Source organism: Amia ocellicauda, chromosome 23 (assembly GCF_036373705.1).
Source record: "Amia ocellicauda isolate fAmiCal2 chromosome 23, fAmiCal2.hap1, whole genome shotgun sequence".
Taxonomy (NCBI): Eukaryota; Metazoa; Chordata; class Actinopteri; order Amiiformes; family Amiidae; genus Amia; species Amia ocellicauda.
The window spans coordinates 16,598,426-16,621,705 of record NC_089872.1 but is presented as its reverse complement, the minus strand read 5'-3'; the positions used below and the strand labels follow the sequence as shown (position 1 = coordinate 16,621,705).

Genomic DNA, 23,280 nt, shown 5'->3' with positions numbered 1-23,280 from the left:
ATAGACATGCATTTATGGATATTTGTATTTTAACTAATTTAATTTCATGTTTTATTTCTTAAACTGTTCACTGGCCAGGGTTGGTTGTACCAAGCTAGTCAATATATTACAATTTATCTGAATAGTACAATACTTATTGCAGCACAAAAGCAACGTTACAATAGGGGGCTAAAGTAGGGAACAGACAAAACATATCCTAGAGTTCAAGGCGTGCCGTATTAGGAGACGGCCAAAGTGTGATTCGTCTGAGCAGCTTTTTCATTTCTACTTCCTAAGAGGTACATTACAGTGGCCACACTGTAGCACCGTGTCTGTATAGTACAGCAGGCGGTACATCACTGACCGCAGCAGTGATGATGAACTGCACTGTAATGTAGAAAGGTCACGTATTCAAGTAAAAATAAAATAAAATAAATCAGATTACATATTGGCATCACCTTTAATTTATATTGTGCCAGTAGGCTGCTTTAGTTTTGCAATACTGTGGATGTTTTGCCAAGAACAAGATTACAAACTGAGGCAATATGGACCTTTGGAGTTACATGTGGATGTTTTGTGAAATGTTTATTTTATTTTATTGTATTGGCTTCAATTTTATTGTTCTTTTGATCTGTCTGTTGGCGTTTGACAATTACATCACATCTTTCGACCATATGCATGATGGAGAGGGACCCGGGTCTGAAGTTTCATACACAGCTTTCAAAAGAATTCTGTAATACATCCAACATATCAGATCAGTAAACAAAGTATATATTAAGCACACCTTCATATACAATCTTGTAAACCTTTTAGATATTGCTGCTGCAGGAACAGAAAAGCATTTTCTGTAGTTTCGTTGCTTGTATTTTCATATGGATTCTGCAGCTGTGGTTTTAATATACCTGCACATGTTTCCTGTATTAATAATAATTATCCCTACACTGTACATTTATTGAAGGGCAGGCGGATTGAATTTGAGGCTCGACATGTGAAAATGCTGTTATTGAAGAGCTATCTCTTGTAAATTTGCATACCGTCACACTATGTTTGCCGCAGACACCATGACAGTGCCTGCACCTGTACGACCCACTGATCAGAGGCAACGGAAATGGCTGGGCCTGTTGGACATGCGGCCGACGGCAAACTGTACAAGGGCTATACCTATATAGTTACCTTGTCGTCTTGTTAAGCTGGATACTTATTACTTATTCATACTTTGAAAGGTAAAAAAGCTGGTTTGATCGATTGTTGTACTGATTGCCTCTAAGATGTCCAAATAACCTTGAAGCTGACATTCAGTGGCTGTAGTGTGGGGCATAAGCAGCTTATCCTTGTCCTGCTCACCACTTTGCATTGCATTGCTTAAATATATATGACTTCACCTGAAAACAGAGGTCACATATTAGGAAGCTAAACTGCATCTGAAGGTGCATTTTTATATATTGTTTTAATGTTTTATGCAGGAAAAACCCCAGATTATGATGTATGATTATAACGCTTTTACAACCAGACGCACCATGACCCCGCTCGGGACTGTCACCCTCCCTTAGCAACCGGCACCTTATAAAGTCCCGATTCGGCCAATCAGCGCCCTCGATATTAGGACGTGCCTGTACGTAGATCTTCCAACATGGCGTCCATGAGGAGGCGTGTGTGACTTTGTAGCAGGGAGTTCACAGGGGGGTACAAAAATAAAGCAATAGTCAAATCTATATCATTAGATGTTATTTGATTTGTTGTTAGGCATTCGTAGGCAAATGGTGGTTTTGTTTAGGTAAAACAGACGGTTGATAATGCACCATTATTCAGCGAGAGCGAGCGAGACAGTGTTAAAGTAATGTGGTTTTCCTGTTCTAACTTACCGACTTTCGCTGTTATTATTTCAACCCGAGATTTATATTGTCTGTGTTTCAGAAACGCCGTGTTATTTTGTAGGGAAACCGTAGTGCAATCTGGGCATGCATTTGTGGGAATAGCAGCCTGGTAGGCATTGCACTGACCCGGTGTCTAGCTAAGTAATATGCTTACCTCGGTTTAAATCGACTGTCAACTTTTCCCAGTTGTTTAGATAGGCTTACACTAGGGCTAGGAGAGGAGAGGAGGACACTTGCGTAGGTGCAGCAGAGTCGGGTCTTTTCCCATTTCCCTCGGAGCAGACACCCCGGTGTTTCTTGTGAAAATGCTGCTGTCCTTGGTTGTCCACACGTACTCTCTGCGGTACTGGTTCCCCGCCACCGTGATGCTGGGCACCGCTCCGGCGTACCTCCTCACCTGGAGCTTCTGGCGGCTCCTGTCCGCGGTGCTGCCCACCCGGCTCTACCACGGCATCGACGACCGCATCTACTCCATCTACCAGAGCATGGTCCTGTTCTTCTTCGAGAACTACACTGGGGTCGAGGTGAGCTGAATTTGCGAGAAAGTTGATGCATATCCTGATAAACCTGATAACTTACTGGTGCATTAAGTTTGTGCAGTATATAAAAAGGGTATGGTTTCAATGTTTCCTTGTCTTACACTCAGCACATTCTGCTTTAAGGCCTGACAGTGATGGTCATGTGAATACAAATGTCATTTTATCTGTAATGTTTTGAAGCTTGCTTTGTTTAAGGAATAACCTATAAAACACATAGATAAGTATCTGTGCTCTTTAAATCAGTTATTGTGATTGTTAAAATCTATAATATAATACCTATTGCATTTTTAAATTAATGAAAGTGTATTGCTCTGATAATTATAATAATAAACACTTTGGGACTTTGGCACCCTATAATAGTTGCCTATCCTTTGCTCTGTTCTTGGACAGTGGCTCTACATTTAGTGGCATGCTGTGGCCTGAGAAGGGTTTGATCTGCATTAATACCAAACTTGAACAAAACTTTCTAACCCTTGTATTGTGCTTTCCACCATGACAAGTAAATCAACCAGTATGATCACTTTAAACAAAAATCTGCTTAATGATACTTGTCCAAGTAGTGTAAGGAGTGGCCTAGGTGTGTCTGTTTTCTTAGCTGTTGTACAACATGTTCTGCATTCCCAACTGCCTTTAAGAATTCAATCTGTTTCAGAGTATGGACACTGTGCAGTATGATTTAATGTGGATTGTGTGGTTCAATTTTGAATGCGTAAATAACAGCAAACTGAAACTAAAGAAAAAGCGAAACTTCTGAACTGGCTTCCTTTTTGTGTGGTTTCCTGTAGACTGCAATCTTTACTTTTGCAAAGGCTTCAAATGAGGAACGCAGTGGCACAGAGTCGTATCATTCCTACTTTGATCAAAATGCATTTCAGTGTACTGTTTGTTTTGGAGACCTGCCCCTCTCCGATATCAGTTGCAACATTATTCACAGTAACTGCCATTTGCAAACATGTCATTTCTAAAGGAGTCTTCTGTTTACAAACTGGTGGCAGCTAAGCTACAGTATCTAATTTAGCATAGTGCTGTGGTGATGCATCAGAGACTGTGGATAAAGCCGTTTAGCCGTTTCATTAATGGGTTTCATGTACGTTTTTTTCAAGGGCTTAAACTCTTGGTTGTTCAGACGTTGTATTTTCAAAGTGAGTTTTGTTTGTTTTGGAAACCCCTGCCATCCACCAGAATATGAATAGAGTGGTTAGAAAATGGGATGTGGGGGGAGCTGCTACAAAACCGACTGCTACAGACTGTGTGTAGAGCTTAACGTTGGCACTCTAGGATGCTGATTCAAAAAAGGTATTGGTGGGGACAGGAGGATAGTCCTTGCCATTTAGTGCAACATCAATCTCTGTCCCATTTCCACATTGGTGAGACTGGATGTAGTCAGCATGAGATGTCAGCTTCAGGGGAGGAATGTTCAGGTTTACACTTTAGAACAAAAGTGCTTATAACTGCGATCGGCTTGACGTGCTGTGTTGTCATGAAATGATGACTCGGGTGGTATCCTCTTTGTGGGGGGGTTTGAATGACACTGAGGAGATTAACAGCAAGAATGTGTCAATTCCTCTGCACTCTGGGAAGAAATGATAGAAATTCACCCCGTGAGAGAGCAAAGGGATTGTACTCCATGTTTTCAGGTTTCATTTACTGATTCACATCATAAGCAATTCCTTGAAATGGAATATTATTTTTCACTGGACTGCATCATTATAACTGCCTAAGAACTAATAAACAAACTATAAAATCAGCCTTTACATTCTCCCCCAATTAATCGTTTTTTCACTCATCCTTGTGACCTGAACCTGGATAACCAGATCAAGGTGATGCAAGATGTACAGTGAGGGGAAAAAAGTATTTGATCCCCTGCTGATTTTGTACGTTTGCCCACTGACAAAGAAATGATCAGTCTATAATTTTAATGGTAGGTGTATTTTAACAGTGAGAGACAGAATAACAACAAAAAAATCCAGAAAAAACGCATTTCAAAAAAGTTATACATTGATTTGCATGTTAATGAGGGAAATAAGTATTTGATCCCCTATCAATCAGCAAGATTTCTGGCTCCCAGGTGTCTTTTATACAGGTAACGAGCTGAGATTAGGAGCACTCTCTTAAAGGGACTCTCCTAATCTCAGCTCGTTACCTGTATAAAAGACACCTGTCCACAGAAGCAATCAATCAATCAGATTCCAAACTCTCCACCATGGCCAAGACCAAAGAGCTGTCCAAGGCTGTCAGGGACAAGATTGTAGACCTACACAAGGCTGGAATGGGCTACAAGACCATCGCCAAGCAGCTTGGTGAGAAGGTGACAACAGTTGGTGCGATTATTCGCAAATGGAAGAAACACAAAATCACTGTCAGTCTCCCTCGGTCTGGGGCTCCATGGAAGATCTCACCTCGTGGAGTTTCAATGATCATGAGAACGGTGAGGAATCAGCACAGAACTACACGGGAGGATCTTGTTAATGATCTCAAGGCAGCTGGGACCATAGTCACCAAGAAAACAATTGGTAACACACTACGCCGTGAAGGACTGAAATCCTGCAGCGCCCGCAAGGTCCCCCTGCTCAAGAAAGCACATGTACAGGCCCGTCTGAAGTTTGCCAATGAACATCTGAATGATTCAGAGGAGAACTGGGTGAAAGTGTTGTGGTCAGATGAGACCAAAATCGAGCTCTTTGGCATCAACTCAACTCGCCGTGTTTGGAGGCGGAGGAATGACCCCAAGAACACCATCCCCACCGTCAAACATGGAGGTGGAAACATTATGCTTTGGGGGTGTTTTTCTGCTAAGGGGACAGGACAACTGCACCGCATCAAAGGGACGATGGACGGGGCCATGTACCATCAAATCTTGGGTGAGAACCTCCTTCTCTCAGCCAGGGCATTGAAAATGGGTCGTGGATGGGTATTCCAGCATGATAATGACCCAAAACACACAGCCAAGGCAACAAAGGAGTGGCTCAAGAAGAAGCACATTAAGGTCCTGGAGTGGCCTAGCCAGTCTCCAGACCTTAATCCCATAGAAAATCTGTGGAGGGAGCTGAAGGCTCGAGTTGCCAAACGTCAGCCTCGTAAACCTTAATGACTTGGAGAGGATCTGCAAAGAGGAGTGGGACAAAATCCCTCCTGAGATGTGTGCAAACCTGGTGGCCAACTACAAGAAACGTCTGACCTCTGTGATTGCCAACAAGGGTTTTGCCACCAAGTACTAAGTCGAAGGGGTCAAATACTTATTTCCCTCATTAACATGCAAATCAATTTATAACTTTTTTGAAATGCGTTTTTCTGGATTTTGTTGTTGTTATTCTGTCTCTCACTGTTAAAATACACCTACCATTAAAATTATAGACTGATCATTTCTTTGTCAGTGGGCAAACGTACAAAATCAGCAGGGGATCAAATACTTTTTTCCCTCACTGTAAATGTCTGTTTTTCTTGGAAAAGATGAGGTGCACTGATGCATCAAGTTGAATACATTACTTATTACTGTTTTTTGATTGGTTTTTAAATTTTGTTCATAAATGGACTTGACATGGTTTCATTAAGTACATGGTTGACTTAAGTGTTAACTTCAACTTCAAATTAATGAGAGAGTAATAAAGGTCTAAGTAAAGGTAGAGAAGATTCAGTAAAAACAATGGCAACAGCTGGTTTGGAATAAAGTACCCCAAATTTTTTTAAACAAGATTACATATTTAATGATAATGATAGTTCCCAAACTACAGTATTTCAGAATACATTTGGAGAAGAAAGTATGCACACTGGGTATGTTTTTAAATGAAACAGAATACAGATCTAGGTGTTCAGGATTCTGAATTTCAAAGGGTGGGCGAGTCCAGGGTCAGATGAGCATGATCTAACACTGTAAGACTTGATCTATGATTTTTGTCTTTTAGCCACCCTATTCAGTCTTTGAATACAAAACCTATGTTGAGTGATTTTCGGCAGATTGCTGCAGCTGTCGGTACACTTTCCCCAGTTGGTATCTGTTAAATGTTCGATTTTTCTATAAAGAAACAGTGAAACATTTGTTTAAATTCTATGCAAACAAGGTACATTTTAATTTATATTCCTGATAAAATGAAGTCATCCAAGTGTGGAAACTTTTATTGGTTTGTTTTAATAGCCTAAACGTTGAAATGGTAGTATAGAAAGATATTTCACCAATAATCAGGAACACTTATTCAGTATTGTTAGCCTGGATGAAACCTCTCCAATGCTTGGAGTAATGAGCGTGAAAGTCTTCAGGTAGAAAAAGCCTATTGTCCTCTAAATAATAGGAATGGATCTTTTCTTTCACCATCCACAGGTCACGAGCACAGCTCTAGGTAGGGGCTGGGAGATTTCCATTGGTCTTCAGTTAAACAAATCAATTGCTTCAAAACATTTTTATGTGAAGCAGACTTCCCCCTGCACCCCCCCCCCCCCCCCCGGATATTTCCAAGACACTGATCAATCAGGATTATTTTGACAGTTTCATACTTTCATTATGTTGAACATGTGTTCAGCTGCATGCTTTGTGGAGTACGTTTTTCAACACCGTTTGAACTTGGAGTGTGAGATGTGGCCGACCTCTTCTCCTGGGTGTCCAAATTGAACCTTTCACCAGTAAAATAACAGAAACTTGATATCGCTACTTTCCTAGGGCTGTACTGATTAATATTTTAAGCATATGTACCTATGTGATAAGAAATAAAAAATAAAAAGCCATCTCAACTGAGATCAAACTAACTTAAGTGCAACTTAACTTAAGTTCAATGTACTTTAAAAAATACAAAATTGCAAGTGGACCATCTTGTGATAGTTTGTCGATTTGACTTTAAGCTTTTTACACTGTGCATGGGTTTATTTATTTTTTCTTCTCTGTGAAAACCAATAACCAATAAACCAATAAAAGTTGTAGAGCACTGGATAATTTACAACTGTTAGAGAGCGGAGGCAAATCCCAAAGCAGAATCTTCTCTAATTCTCTGTATAAATTCAACATAATGGACTGTTTTGGTAGGCTATAATTTCTAACTGACCATCATATATGTTTTGGAGACAAAAAAAATATTTTGACAAAGCAAACATTGTTATGTGTATGCTTTGTGATCACTGTAAGTTGCCCTTGGTTAAGGGAGTTTTAAGAAAATAACTTACTATGTGTGGAATGGTAAAAATGAGCCTGTGACTTACATTCAGATGTGTCACAGGATTTCTAGTATTTCATAAAATGATGATTCTTCCATCACCCTATCAAATAGTATTGCATGTATTAAAGATGTATTTAATTTAAATTGTAAAATGTATAATATACATGCATATTTAATTAATTCTGTATTTGTTGCAGGTAGTTATTTATGGCAATATACCAAAGAGTAAAGAGAATGTGGTCTACCTTTCCAACCATCAATGTACAGGTGGGCATTTTACACTCTTCTGCTTAATTAATTGTTCATATTTGTTTTTCAGGCTGATAGAAGTGTATTTTTTAATAGTGCTTTTTTACCATCCTATCTGTTACACTTGTTGTGTTGTCATGAGTTAATTATTTTTTTCTGGGGGCAGTGTATGTTTTTATTTTTGTGTTTTGTGTATGTATGTATGTGTGTGTATGTATGTATATGTGTGTGTGTGTGTGTGTATATATATATATATATATATATATATATATATATGGTTTTGATTCCATGTTTTCAAATTCTCATAATTTATTTGGCAAATGTAAAGCTGTTTAGAAGTAGTGTTGCAGTTTAAACACTTGACCACACCTGGTCGTATAAGGTTCTGACATGCCTGGTTTATTGTTTTGTCTTTACTACAGTTGACTGGATCATCGCTGATATGCTTGCAATCAGGCAGAGTGCCCTGGGCCACGTTCGATATGTCTTAAAAGATGGACTGAAGTGGCTTCCTTTGTATGGATGGTATTTTTCTCAGGTATGTCACACTACAGGCCTGGGAGTGCTGCAAGTCCTTTTCACTGGCTGTAAAACTGTTGAAAGTGGATCAATGTAACAGTTAATTACATTAATTTGTAAAATGTGGCACTTCATAAGGGAAGTGCCCTTTCCTGTTGTAGAATATATGTATAGGATGTGTTTATTGAATAATCTGTCTCTAAGGTGAATAGCTAATTTACTTTTACTTCCTAAAAGTAACCACATATATTTACTGAGTGTGGCTGGTTAAATTCAACCCCATTTTAATATTTGCACACCTGTGGAAATCCATGTTAATAACAACTCTTAGTTACACTAGAAAGGTACATAGCAGTGTTTGTACATGTAAATCAACAACAAAGTGTTGGTTTGATTAGTTAAGTTACACAAATCTGAGCTTTATGAAAAGTTTATTCAGCCCATGTTCCCCAAGGATATTCTGAGCTTTAGTTGATGATGGTCAGGTTCAAACAGCAGTTATGGAGGATATGCTTGGGGCACACAATCTGTATAACCTCATATTTGTTCTGCAGCATGGAGGTGTATATGTCAAGCGAAGTGCCAAGTTTGATGAGAGAGCAATGAGAAATAAGCTCCTATCTCAAACTAAAATAGGAACCCCTGTAAGTATTCATATTTTTCTTTAAAGTTTATAATAGCCATTCCTTAACAGAAGGTTAGTTTTGACTTGGGAATATTAAGTATGGAGTCTTGTTTCCTCAGCAATGCATAATGTAGACAAAAGGGACATCTTTATATATATACAGGTACACTCGTTTATCTGCCAAATTCGCGATTCTGCCATAAATCGCCAAGAACGAATTCATTCTCATTATAAAACAATCGTTAAATCCACCAATTCACAAACTGCCATCCACCATAGAGGTTCGAACAATAGTGGACCTGTAATATTTATATCTATATGTCCCTTCCCAGCACATACCAGTGACATAACTCTATGTTTGCATGTTAGCTTTTTGTACTAGGATGTAGGCTTTGTTTAATGTATTTTGTACTGATTGTATTTACTGCACGTTATTATGTTTTGAAAGTGTTCCTTGTTAAACCTGGGTTAACAAGAACTGCTAGGAGATATTGAGCCGATTTAGTATGGAATACTTTGACTAGTTTGGATTGAATCAAACTCTTAATATAAATTCATTGATCATTTGTCTTGGGCCACGCTGCTGGGCTTGTAATTAAGGGGGTCTTAGGGAAGGAAATATGGTGTAAACGGTGGTGTTTTTATTATATACAGTGCTGGAGTGTGAAAACAAACCACCAAAACAAAAGCTGAGCTCCAGGTTGAGCCAGAATAAACTCCTTCCCAGTCCCGCTCTACAGTAGCTGGGCAGCTAGGCTACTGCCAATACAAAACACACAACAAATGGGCAAACCAAGCCAACACATAGTTCCCAAATTACGAATCCATGATCACAGTCCAAGTCCATAAGCAAAACCATCAATTATCCATAATCCCCCAGGGCTTCTGGGAGATGCAGTGTTTTTCATGGTGGCCATTTTATGCCCCACCAAGTACTGCACCACACTGATGTATCCCAGTTTCATTTTTAAGTAACTTTAATAGCTTTAAAGCAATTAAATAGTTATTTTTTTAATATATATATTTGGCGCATAAATGGCATTTGTTTAAATCCCTGAAAGCATTTTGTAGATAAATAACATTCTTTAAGTTGGCATTGTGAAAGCCAAAACTGGCATTGTAAAACTGCATTTAACATTATTTTAATGTGTATGTGATTTGTATTATTTTTTTGCAGATGTACCTTGTAATTTTCCCTGAAGGAACACGATACAACCCTGAGCTAAAAAAAGTGATAAGTGATAGCCAAGCTTTTGCACATAAAGAAGGTATGATCTTAAAATATTGTAATTGAATGGCACTAGGTTTGAGCCCCAGTTGCCAAAATCAGATTTTTTTCTTTTAACTCCTATTTTCCAAGGAACTTTTAAGCACTACAGAGGAACACAGCCGAAGTCATTACAACATAGCAAAGTAGTTTAGGCTGCTTTGAACTTAATTTAATATTTTTTAATATCAAGTATCATATCTCGTTGACTGATTTTGCAATATGTGTGAAGGAAAATCAAGATTATAACTATTTGGAAACTTAGTTTAAGTCCTAGAGAATAGGATAATTTAAGATGTTGCCTTTTTTATTAAAAAATCTTGGTTACAAATCCATTGTATAGAGAATACGTTTAATTATCCTTGTTTTGAATATGTAGGTATACAACAAGTAGTTTTTACTTGTAAATTTGAAATAATTATATATTGTATAGGCCTACAGCATGTAATTGTATACAAGCTGTTGGATCCTTATCTAATTACAAAACAAATATAAAAATGAAATACAGTTTTCACAGACCTTGGTACTGCTAAAGGTAACATTTTTTAAGTAATAGTTTGCTTTGCTTGGCAGTCACAGCAAAATCTCATGACCCTAATGTTTGTTGATAGTGTTAGAATTAAACCTCTGACAAAATTAAAAGCAGTTTAAGCATTTTATTTTTCAGTGTCGTCAATGGTCTACCGGCAGTTTGCCAGGTCTCTAAGAGCTATGAAAGAGCTTTAACCAGTGAATAGGCTTAATAAAATATGTAGGAAGCATTGGCTTAAAAAAAAAGTACTGACTATTTATAAAAATAAGATTGATAAAGTATTATTAAGAAAAACAGACGATGCATTAAACACCATATAAACTTTTTCACTGGAATGTATTCTTAACAGACCTCCTTGCGAGTACTGAAGACATAAATTGAATTACAAGCTAATAAAGATGTTAACGGAGATGTTTATCCCCCTAAATTATTTGTCATGAGCATTGAAAACTACACTGCATACCTGAGTGTTTAGCTTATATACTAGCAGTATATAATTTCACTCTGATATGTGACATATTAAACATTATCACTATTCACACTTGCACATATCTCATTTTGACAGTGGTGCTCATATGATGTTGATGAATATACCCTGCACCTCCAGTGAAACAGTTTTATAAATCCATGTTAACTGCTTTCAAGATATTTTCTGTGGGTCAAATTTCGTTGTGTAAAAATAGGCAAAGTAAGCAAACGGTGCAACGTCAGTTACATGAAGTACGGGATACCGCTGCCAGTTAGTTGTCCCTGAATTTACTTGGCCCCAAAAATTTGTGTGTTTTGGCCTGAATTCAGACCGATAGTTTTAAACTGAAAATTGCTGCTGTATTAAAAAATGACCTATCAATTTTAAAGTGTTTTTAACTAATTATGTCTATAGTGTACGTGGTCTCTGATTACTTAAGAAGGCTACCAAGCAGAGGAAATATTTGGATGAAATGTAGAAGTCATTATTCATTTGCAACAGGTTGATGAAATGTTTGTTGTTCGTAGACGATAAGAAAATTGAATTGCAGCACTCAACACAACACACCAAAATAGAAAGCAATCCAGATTATAGGGTGGAGAAAGAAATCCTGAAGTAAATGGGCAATCAATGATGTATAATGTCAAGTTAAGGGCAGGATTGCTATTTATAACGCTATTGACAAATCTAATTTTATTTGATGTGTTTAAATGTATTTGTTGCAATATCTCACAGGTTCTTTCTACATCTTTTTAATTCCAGAATGGCTTTCTAAGCAAGTTTATGAGATGTATGACTGTAAAACCTGATAATGAGATTGTTTTTCTTGTTGCTTCTGTTTAAGGGCTTGCGGTTCTGAACCATATTCTGACCCCAAGGATGAAAGCAGCCCATGTAGCTGTAGACACAATGAAGGGCCACTTGGATGCGGTGTATGATGTCACTGTGGCTTATGAAGGAACTGTGGACGTCAAAGGACAAAGAAGAGCCGCACCCTCAATGCCAGGTATGTTTCACGTGCAAAAGCTTGCCTCCCCAGGAAATAGATGTGGATGGCTGCACATATATTTTTAAATCTAAAAAGTGATGGTTTTAGTTATTCTTCGGCTTTATAAAACGAAATATGAATATTTGAGTAATGTCACAAACTATTACTGTAAATAGATGTATGTTTAGCCTAAATGTTAAATAAAATCTAATTTATTCAGTTAATTTCAGTTAATGTGGAACTGCATCAGTGTCATTATCAAGATGTTTTATTTTCTCGTAGACTTGGAGGAAACCAGAGATTTAATATTTTTTTCTTATAATTGCTGTGCCTGAGATCTCCAAATCATTCTATATATACTGAACATTGTTAGATTACCAATAAACGTATTACACACAATCCAGGGATTTTGTAATGTAGTAATTGAGAAGTTTTCATGCAAAATGAACTAGGAATCATATACCAGTTGTATTTTAACTGGAGTACAAAACACTATTTTTTAGCACAATCTTTTTTTTGTTCTTTCTTAATTTTTATTAATTAAACGCATCAACTTGAGAATGGAAATTCTCAAATCTGGCTTCTTCCTGTAAACAGGATTTTGACGTGGTTTATAATCAATTCTCACACCGTCATACCAACAATATTCAAGCTACAATTACCGTAAAAACATCCTGTTAATGACAGGAATAAGCCATGGCATGCAAAGGAGCAAACCAACAGTATGAAACTCTTTTCATCTGGGTTTTCCACTCACAATGATCTTGTTTTATATTTACACTTTGAATACATTCACTTTTCTATTTCATTAAACTGACAGGTTATTTTATAATTTAATTGATTATGGTTATGGGTATAAATAACAGAAGCGCACTTATTGGGTTTTACATCTTAATCTCTCACACACAATTGTCTGGGCATAAATACACAACTATGTGGATAGTGTTTTTCTGTTCGGATTCTTTTAGGTTAACAAATATGGTGAAATGTAGATCTCGGGAATGGTTTCATTGTAATTTACAGAAGTGGCTAACCAGTAAAAGTACAAGATCATCTTTTTTGGTAGATTAAAGCGCTGAAATACAAAAAACATACCTTTCTAGCCTTAAGTGGTTTTATATATTTTCCTTCCCCAAAACCCTGCAGTCCCTTCTGTCTTTTGCAACTCTCTAATGATAACCAAGTCTAGACGTGCTAAGCCACACCTTTCTCTGCCCCCCCCTTATGTATGACATGAAGGAGTATACACAAGAAAATGCAGAAATCCTATTTTTGTTTGTTAGCAGCAGTAGTTTTGGTACATTTAATGTGCATTTGTAACCAATTCAGATTTTTATTTACGTGCCTCACAATCTTTAATAGGTTGTTCCCGATTAGAGATGCTATAACAGCAAGAGAACAGACTTTGTACCGAGTCATTTAAGTCATTACGACCTACTTTTTCACTCTGCTGACACCGGTCTGGAAGCAGTGGTTTTCATAAGAATGTGTTGCACATTAGGCAAGACTTCAAAGTAAACTGGATTTTCCAGTCTGGGCTATGTCTTTTTCTAAACTGTACAGTGACATTTTAGTTATTCTACAGTGTCTACCTAATTAACAATAATTCAATCAATCAATACATAAATAACTCACATTAATGATCATATCCCTTGATTTATGAAAAGTAATTTTCTTAATGTTGATGCAGCCGTTTAAGTTTGTACACCTGTAGTGTGTTCCATATTAATCACCCTTTTTTGTGGAGTTTAACTGTAGGCTAAAATCCCTTTCTCCCTGTAAAGGTGTCTTTTATGCCCTTTTTGATTTTGGTATGAAGGGTGGCTGCTGTGGCTTGCCTTTTCAGAGGGAAAAGGAAATAAAATAAATTGAGGTTCTGGTTTATTTTTAATCCCACCTTTCTTAACCAAAAAAAATACAATAAAGATCAGACAAAAACATCATTCAAACTGTATGACAGACATGATTGAGCGAAAAGTGAACCTCAGTATTTGTACTATATAATTAGAAATAAGCTAATAAAATAAACTACAGCAACACCCTTTTCGTCTCGTTTCTGCTTACATGCATAATTTGCTTTTCCTCTTGAAATTGTGTTTTGGTCCGTACAATACAGCAGTCTGGCTAGAAGCTCTGTATGGTTAGACTGGCCCATTTCCAAAGGTTTGGTGGCAAATGAATTCTGCTTAATGTCAACCACAGAATGTAATGTCCTGGGAAAAATGACAAAAGGTTGTGGGGCTTGTTTCATGTAATTTCTTTAAAAGGTTCTGTCAACCATGGGAATATGTTGCAATAATACGCCAGATCGTTTTAGCAGCTTGAGTTTTTTGGGCTAATTGCGACCCAGGTTTGAATTTGTTTTTCTTGCCTTTGTTTGTTTTGTTAAAAGCTGTTGTAACAATCTAATGTAGCAGTTGAATAGTGTACGATAATTGTGTTCAATGATTCAAATGATTTGGAGGAAAGAATCTGCCGTCATTTAGAATCAGTGTTCTTGCAAAGCTTTATGCCATTTGAAAATAAAGATTATGAATTTGGGTGATATGTTTTCTAAAACCTACTTACACTTGTTTTTATTGTACTTTTTTTTTCCACCTGGTTTAAAATGGGAGATCTTTCGTGATGGATATGAAATCTTTTTTTAACTGTTTGGCTTTAACCCTAAATGGCAAGTTCACTTCTGTTTCCTCAGGTTTGAAGAAACTGAATTCTCAAATTCTCAGTTTGTTTCAATGGAATCTTATTTGCCTTGTAGATGAATGCTATATACCTATAATTTATGGTTACCAAATGGACATAGTAAGGTTTTTTTAGGCTTTTCTCAGCCTAATTGCTTAACCTCTTAGGGAGGTTCAAGTGACGTGATAGTTAAAGTTTGTGACTGCCTTATTTCTCATGAGGACTTTGTGATAAAATCCAGCTGTTTCTGCTAGATAACATGTAACAGAACAAATTGCCCTTATCCACTAGTATGCATTAATGATTGTACTAACGTCGTGTATCTGAGAGATTGGATTAGTCATATTAAACGGCTAAATGAACTGGATAATTAAAAACATTTCCTAAGGGGACTTGCAAGAATAACATAAATCGAAGAGAAACCTGCCGTTGACAGGAGTGAATCAGAAATGACTGAAGTTGCAAATGCAGGGTCACCTTAATTATTTTAGGTGGCTTCTCACCTTTCTCCTTAATTTAAAAAATATATAAGCTAGAGTAGATTAATAAAATATTCGCTTTAAGGCATTGCCAATGTGGTGAGCCAAAAAGCACATTCAAATTACATTGTTTGTTTATTTATTTTTATATTCATGTCCTTGATCTTTTTAAGGTCATTTTAATTTTTTATTTCTGACGTGTGATTTGTTTTTCAAAAATATATATTTTTTTTATGAGAAACTGCACAAACATGTTCTAATTTCGTCACTGTGTCGAATTTGTATCCAGTCTAATTTTTTTTTGTTTAATTTTTCCCCGTCAACAGAATTTCTGTGTAAGGAATGTCCCAGAGTTCATGTTTATTTTGAACGCTTGGATGTGAAAGAAATCCCTCAAGAGACGGCGTTCTTCCGAAGGTGGTTGCATGAGCGATTTGAGATTAAGGACAAGTAAGTTTTCCTGCAGGATTGTACTTGATTCATGGAATAAACTGTTTAACATTTTAAATTGTATCTATTAACATTTACTTACAATCTTTATTCAAAGTTCAAAATAGTTTTTCATGTCCAATATAAATGTGCTAAATAAGAAACTTCCTTAGGTATTTAGAGCATTTCCTTCACCCGTCATATGGGTCTTATGATGTCATCTGTTTGACCGCAATTTAAAATTCAAATCATAAATTCACAATAGTACAAGAGAAAACAGTCTGTTATGTCAGACTTCTGCTCTGGCTGAGACTGTGACACCTTGGAAGTCAACTTGTCAGGTTTTGTTGAATCAGTCATTACTTTTGTTATGTTTTGTCACGTTTCTTTTTGTTTTTGTTATATTTTGTAATTTTTGCAACAATCATAACAGCCATAAATGATAGATGTTTATATAAACATTCTCTCTGTCAAAAGTGTTTTGACACAAACTAAGTAATGCAGATCTATTTCTAGCGATGGTCACCTCGACTTTATTTTCTTAGTTCAATGCGTTTCTTTGTTTTCGGGTAATAACTCCTAATACATTCATTTAGTGACAAGATTGTGCTGTAATCACAGTGTTACAATTACCCTGTTGAAATGATTCCTTCAGTTACTGATCTTTGTCTTATCTATCGCCTCAAGTTTAATAACCAGAACTGCATAAATACCATCTGGAAAAGGATCAGTAAGATCCAGTTTCTTGGAGTCACTCATCAGATTCTGTACATTTTAATGAGGTCATATCTGAGATCAACCACATCTTTGTAGAGGAGAAATTGGTGCTTATTTGTATACTGTGCATATATGCAGTTATGGACTAGAGTATAAAAATCAGTACAAAATGTGTGGTCATTTCTTACTCTGTCTGTTGTGAACGTTATCCGTATGAATATTGTTGGAATTTAGGCAGTTGTGTATAAACATGTCTTTCTATTGCCCGTGATTGGAGTGTAAGCATGGGATGTCATTTATTTTAATCAAAGAAGTGTATGCAACGTAATTGATATACTGACAGTGCACTGTGTGTTTTCTCTTTTTGGCAGATTGTTGGCCAATTTCTATGATTCGGATGACCCTGAAAAAAGGCACAAGTTTCCCGGAGAAGGTCAAAGATCGCCTCTGAGTATTAAGAAGACTTTGCCGTCTTTGCTTTTTTTGGGTGGCCTTACATTGCCAATGTTGTTGACAGAGTCTGGAAGAAAACTGTACATCAACACCTGGGTTTATGGGACTTTGGCGGGATGGCTGTGGGTTAATATTAGGCCATAATGAAAACCAGTCTGTATGCCATTTATAATAGGTTTTGAAATACCCAGCCCCTTTTCACTGTTCTGAAAAAGTGATTTTGCAAACTATATGGAAACTATGGTCTATCCCTTTTATAAATGCGGGGCTTTAAAGACCTTTTACAAATTGGTGGCTTATGTACCATTAACCTTAATAGATGTAGGGGAATTGCTTATTAGCTTCTTTCTTTCAGTTGCTACTTTCTTGATCTTTGATTGTGTAAGTCATATAAAATCCCAGCCAGTTCACAGTTACGTATGGTGTCCGATTACTACAGCAGAGCCAAATCTTCAGTTCGTATTATGAGTTCAAGAGAAACTGCTGTTCACAAAAATGGAAATTGCAATTAAAAAAGATGCAGAAGCAGTATTTGAAATCTTCAGTGTTTTGAACGATTTAAGATTTCAATTTTAACTTTGTTTTAACTTTGATATCCCTTTACTCATGAATACGATTCAACTGGCCTGCACTGATGATTACTTACACTCTCTTTAAAATAAATTAGATCGGTGTCATATTTTAAATAGGTAAGCAGTTTAGGCAAGTTAAAAATAAACAAATTTGTTATACTTGCATGTGAAATCAATTATCAAAGAAAAGCTTTAAATGCTTCCAGGCAAAGCTGATTGCAGACACATTTGTCATCATTGGGTTTCATTTATTATCCAAATCCAATCAATTAGTGTTGATCTCATTCATTTGATTTTGGTGTGTGAGGGTAATGACCTATGGCTTTAGTTTAAACGCAGTTGGTGGCAGGTCTGTCTAGTTCTTGAAATTTCAACTTTCTTTATTTTAATATACAAAAAAATATATAAATGTATGTGTATGCTTTACAAGCGGTATATTTTTACCAGAAAGTCATGTGTGTTGCCATACCTGATATTGAAAATAATCCATGGAATTTATTTAATATACATCAGTACCTTTTTTTTTTTTTTTTTTTGCTAAAAAATAATCTTGCAAATGCTAGAGATCAGTCCCAGTTATCTTATATTCATTTTAATTCAAAAACAATTAAGAAACTCTACAAAATGTTTCCTTTGTGTGTAGAGTTTCACAGATTCCTACATTATTGATTTTGCTTTTCCTCAACATTCAGTCGTTTAAGGCGCCTGTAGCACCTTTTCACGAGTTGAATTAAAAATGAGAAATGGGGTATATAGATGTAATTATAATGCCAAGTTAAGTATACGGATGAATCTGTGCAATTGTTCCTGTGTGAGAATGCATCAATATGCCATTTCCAGAGTTATGTTTCATGGGGTTTTTCATAGTCATAACATGAAAAGAAAAATGCTTTTTCACTAATGTCACTTTATTACTTTTTTTGTAATGTGCATGAATCAAGGATTTAAAGGGTTTTGTTTTTAACTCTCTTAACTAGCGCTCATTCATGTAAGTTACGACTTATACTGCTGATAGTTCAAGAGGTTCATTTGCATATCCTTTTATAAGGTTAAAACAAACAAATGTTCAATGTAGAGCAGTACCACAAGAGTTGTGTATGGAGATCTTCAGCAAAATCAATTTTAAATCCAGTGTTAAGTCATGGTCACAATGCAAACGTAAAGATATGATGAAAAAGAAAGATTGTACATTATCAGGAGATCTGATAGAAGCTATCTTCAAGTGCCATTTGTTCCAGGAAGTATGTGCCTTCTGCCTGAATGGGGTTTATCCTCATCAACATACCGAGGACAATCATAGTAGATCCTACTTTATACTAACCGCCAGAACTCTTAGACTTACTATGACGAATGTGCTGAACTCTAGTGGACTACAGTTTAATTGTTTATCACCGCACAATACATAATTAAGGTATACAGTGTTTTAAAAATGTTTACAGTACATGTTATGAGTAGATTTGATTTACTGCTACAGATCACCCTTGTGAGACTCGGGAGCCAAGTATGTTTTCAGTGTAATGTAGGCTACAGGCCAAGAGCTTGGGAGAGACATTCTATACTAAGGGACTGGGGGTGAAATCAATGGGGTTTTATTTCTATTTTGTAATGCACAAACTACTTATTTATATGAAGACCTGAAATAATGTTCTCATCTTTAAACATAACACACTGATAAAGATATTCTTCTAAGGCAGCCCAGTGTGACACAATTTGTAAGGGTCATATTTGAGCTGCTGCTTATTTTGGAGGAAATATTAAATTGTAAGAATAATTCAGATAGATTGAAAGAAAAAATAAACAAATCCTATACATAAGGATGTATCTCTTCTTCCCTAGTCCCTCTGCAGGTGTTTTTGTACTCCCAAACCTTTTGACTTGTAGTGTACCTCAAAGCCATGGGACCGCAGTCTTTAATCCACAGTGATATTATAAAGGGGTTAAACAGGGGTAGATTGTAAATTAAATTAGCTTTTTTTTTTGCTTTTGCTTTTGATTTAAGCCCTCTGTTATATACCTCAGCCAGCAGTTATATGCAGACTAAAATAATGCACATACCACCAGTAGAGACTTCAAATTCCATAGTGTTTTTGCTAATTTGTCTTTTTTTATGTTTTTTTGGGGGTGGTTGGTTGTTTTTTGTCAGGTAGAGGGGATTGCATTTGAATGCTTTTTTTTTTTTGCCACTTTTTTTATTTTTATTATTATTATTATTATTTTTCTCCTTGGAAATCACAATTTATGAAGCCACATTAGCGTGCATGAATTTTGCTTTTCAGTAAAGTGTTTGTGAAATAAATGATGAATACTGAAATGCATTAACTTTATTGAATGCCACATTAACAGCAAATGCCAACACTTAACGGTTTTCGCTTCTTTGAAAACTTTTGATGTCTAATATCTTGTCTTTTCATAACCTTCAACTAATATGAAAGTTTTATACATTAAACAAAACAAATATTAAAGCATTTGCCTAGTTGCATGCATCTCCCTTTCAAAATGTAACATTTGCAAGACCCTGAATTCTACCTCTGCATATGTTTTCGTTCAGGCTTCGTTCCAAAACGTTTACAAACAGTGGAATGGAAATTAAAAACTTCTGTTATACTTCAATATTTGTGTGCAATATTTTTCTCTACTATAGAGATACTTTTGCTGTTATACGTGTTAAATGAAACCAGTATAGTTTTTTGCAATTTCATTTGAACAAAGTATGCCTTCTTACATATGCGTATGTACACAGAACAACGCTTAACTTACAAAATATTTGTATTCCCGTCTCATTCTGAAGAATCCTTAATTGAACTTTGTGCTAATGGCCATTGCATCAGTAATTTGCTTTATTCAACAGGAGACTGATTTTAATTCTACTTTGTCTACTAGTCTTTTGGTGTTTATCATTTATTCGTGTAGTCTGTTGCCTCCTCTCATTCTGAAAGTGTCAGTTTCCTCTTTACATTTTCAGGTGTCTGTTAAACATTTTATTAAAAAAAATATATATATGAAGCCGTAATATATTTCATGCAGTTCTTTGGCCATTGTTGATTTATTAGCTGGACGTTCAGTGAGAGAGATTCATTTATCAGTGTTCCTTTGGTAATCAATATAAACTCCCTTTTGTTTTCTCTGAGTAAAATCAGACTTTAGTGTTGGTTTTTTTTGTAGTACCAGAAATACATACAGCTGTGTTCACATTTATTTTTGAATTATTCTCAAAATTGACATTGCATACGAGAAAATTCTAAAGTAAATTTAACATGTAGAAAATCTGACTGTGTTTTAGCCTATTATGTTTGTCGTCAAGCAATATTCCAACAAGATAATCCTCCAGTTGGTTATGTGTAAGAGGATTATTTCAGTAGTGTTAACACTACTGTGTAAAGCTCTCCAATGCTCAGTTTTAGTCACTGGATTTATTTTAGAATTATACTTCATTTACATCAACATTTTGTGGTATTACAATATTTGTGATACTTCGTTGCCTGTTTAAAATTCTGATCTTTTTAACTTTGTAATGTACAGGTTCCAATTATGTGCAAATAAGCCCATAGCTTTAGTGAAGCCAAAGTTCATACTTTATTTATTGTTGCCTTTAGGTCCAGCTGTAATTGTTTTGGAAATGCTAATGTAACATGTTGAGACTTGCATGATTGAATTTTAATATCCAAAATTAAACTTAATAAGTGTAACCCGATAGTGCAAAGTAACACTGAAGTCCTCAAGATAGTGATTCCACTGTCTGTAAACGGTTTTGGAACCACTGTTGTGTAGATGTTGTCCTACTTAGAATATTATAATGTAGAAGTTTTTTGCAGTCATCCCAAACATTTTGGTATTGTTTTCTAAAATGTTTGATTGTTTGGTTAATTTAATTTATAGGTTCCTGGTATGCCTAGTCAGTTATTATTTTGATGTTTATTTTTTATTTTTTAATGAAATGGTGCTATTAACATTTTGGATCAAAAGGCTTTCAGAAAACCCCATATCCTCCTGTAGTAATCTGTGTTGTGTGCTTACAATTTATCCTCCACCAGAAAGCCCGGCTAGAAGAGAGAGCCTTGACATTATGGACTCTTAAGGAGACAACTGGATGAAAATCATTTATATTTATAGAAATGAGTATTCGTATTCATTTATATTCGACCTTGTGCAACACACTGAAAGACATTACTATCGACTACATTTAGACTTATTACACAAAACTAGATAGAGCAGTTGTAAACAAAGCTGCACAGTATCATTTTACTTATGTTTTACTTATTTTACTTAAGAGTTTGTGTGGCAATTGGAGATTTGACTTGTCCAATCAGTGCTACCCTACCAGGCCATGCTTATCAAACACAACCACTGATTTTCACCACCCCTTCTACCTCTTGAAATACCTTGGCTCTAATGCTCTAGAACCGATCTGCAAGATACCAAATTAATGATTTCTCAAAACTTTACATTAACATTCCAAGCATTGTTTAACATTTAGAAAAGTAATGTGCAGTCAAGGAATATGTAACAGATTTGTAAATCTATTAGTATCTGACCATGTATGTATCAACAGCAATCTACATATATCACTCAAAGTGAAAATGATAATGGGCCAGACAGATTGTAAAAAGAGCAGCTCGAAGATGGACAAAGGAAGCTAATGGTCCCTAGAGATTAAAAAAGCCCACGTAAAAGATGGGAAGGTGAAATAAACTTTGCAGGTGTGATGTAGAAGTGGGAACATCTTGGGGAGGCCTTCATCTCCATATAGGCTGATTATAAATGCATTTCGTTTGATTTTCTTTACCTTCTTTTAATTTTATTCTTAAAGTTTGTTTCCCTTCGTTCCAATGAAGATGTGTGCTGCAGTAACTCAAATTAATTTCCTTAAAATCCAATGCAAGGATGAATACGAACAGAACTCCATCATCACGAAAATAGATTAGAGTCACAAATCGCTACAATGAACTTGAGAGGCAGCCGAAGAGGCCTTTCCGAACATCTCGCGAACCTTTCCAGCTCATTTCACCTGGTTTCTACGCTGGTCAGTTGGCTACTCTTGGACACTGAGAGCTGTGTGCTTTGAAAAGGTCTGCATCTTTCTGACCAGCTCCCAGGCATGTGTTCATTGCAGACGATTGTTGTCTGCATGAGGTAAAGTCTCCATATAATCCCTTCTTCCATTCAGAGAGTTGCTTCTTTCTTCAGTATCTTGTCAACGTTGTATCATCATATCAGGAAATATAAAATCAAGTAGCTAGTTGTGTTGTGAATCCTGGTTGAAGAACGTGTGTGCTCTGATCTTTGGGGAAATGGTGCTGCTTTCCATGCCTATCCTTGCAATACTTGTTCATGGAGTGATGGTGTAAATTAAAGTCATCCTAATGCTACCTGTGCACTGATCTTTTTATTTCTATTGCTCCATTCTTTCCTGCATGTTGTAGTTCTGTAAAGCTATGCAATGTTTATCAGTGATGACTGGGATTGATTGGACCCATCCAACTGTTTTTGAAACTTAAATAAAATCATTTTAACTGGACAGAAGTCCATCACAGATTTTTTTATTTCTTTATAAAGTATTAATAGTGTGGCTGTTGTGGACAGTTACACTATACTGCGTGTGCCCTCTTAGTCTCATATTGATAACGCAAGAATAAGAAGGTCGCAGGAAGGGACACTTTTGCCACACTCAAGATGGCGCTCATGTCGCGATATCCCTGACTGTTTTAACCAGTTTAATCAGAAATACGGTATTGATTAAACTTGCGGTCGTTTTTAGTTGCTTTCGTT

General features: G+C 36.2%; 1 protein-coding gene across 1 annotated transcript; it reads left to right on the top strand.

Moving 5' to 3' along the window:
• Nucleotides 1–1,587: 1,587 nt before the first annotated feature.
• On the top strand, nt 1,588–22,880 carry agpat5 (1-acylglycerol-3-phosphate O-acyltransferase 5 (lysophosphatidic acid acyltransferase, epsilon)). The gene is made up of 8 exons (XM_066696586.1): nt 1,588–2,377; nt 7,731–7,800; nt 8,205–8,320; nt 8,856–8,945; nt 10,104–10,194; nt 12,039–12,200; nt 15,670–15,793; nt 16,861–22,880. The coding sequence occupies exons 1-8, from the start codon at nt 2,159–2,161 to the stop codon at nt 17,084–17,086; spliced, it is 1,098 nt and encodes a 365-aa protein (XP_066552683.1). The 5' UTR covers nt 1,588–2,158; the 3' UTR covers nt 17,087–22,880.
• The last annotated feature ends 400 nt before the right edge of the window (nt 22,881–23,280 follow it).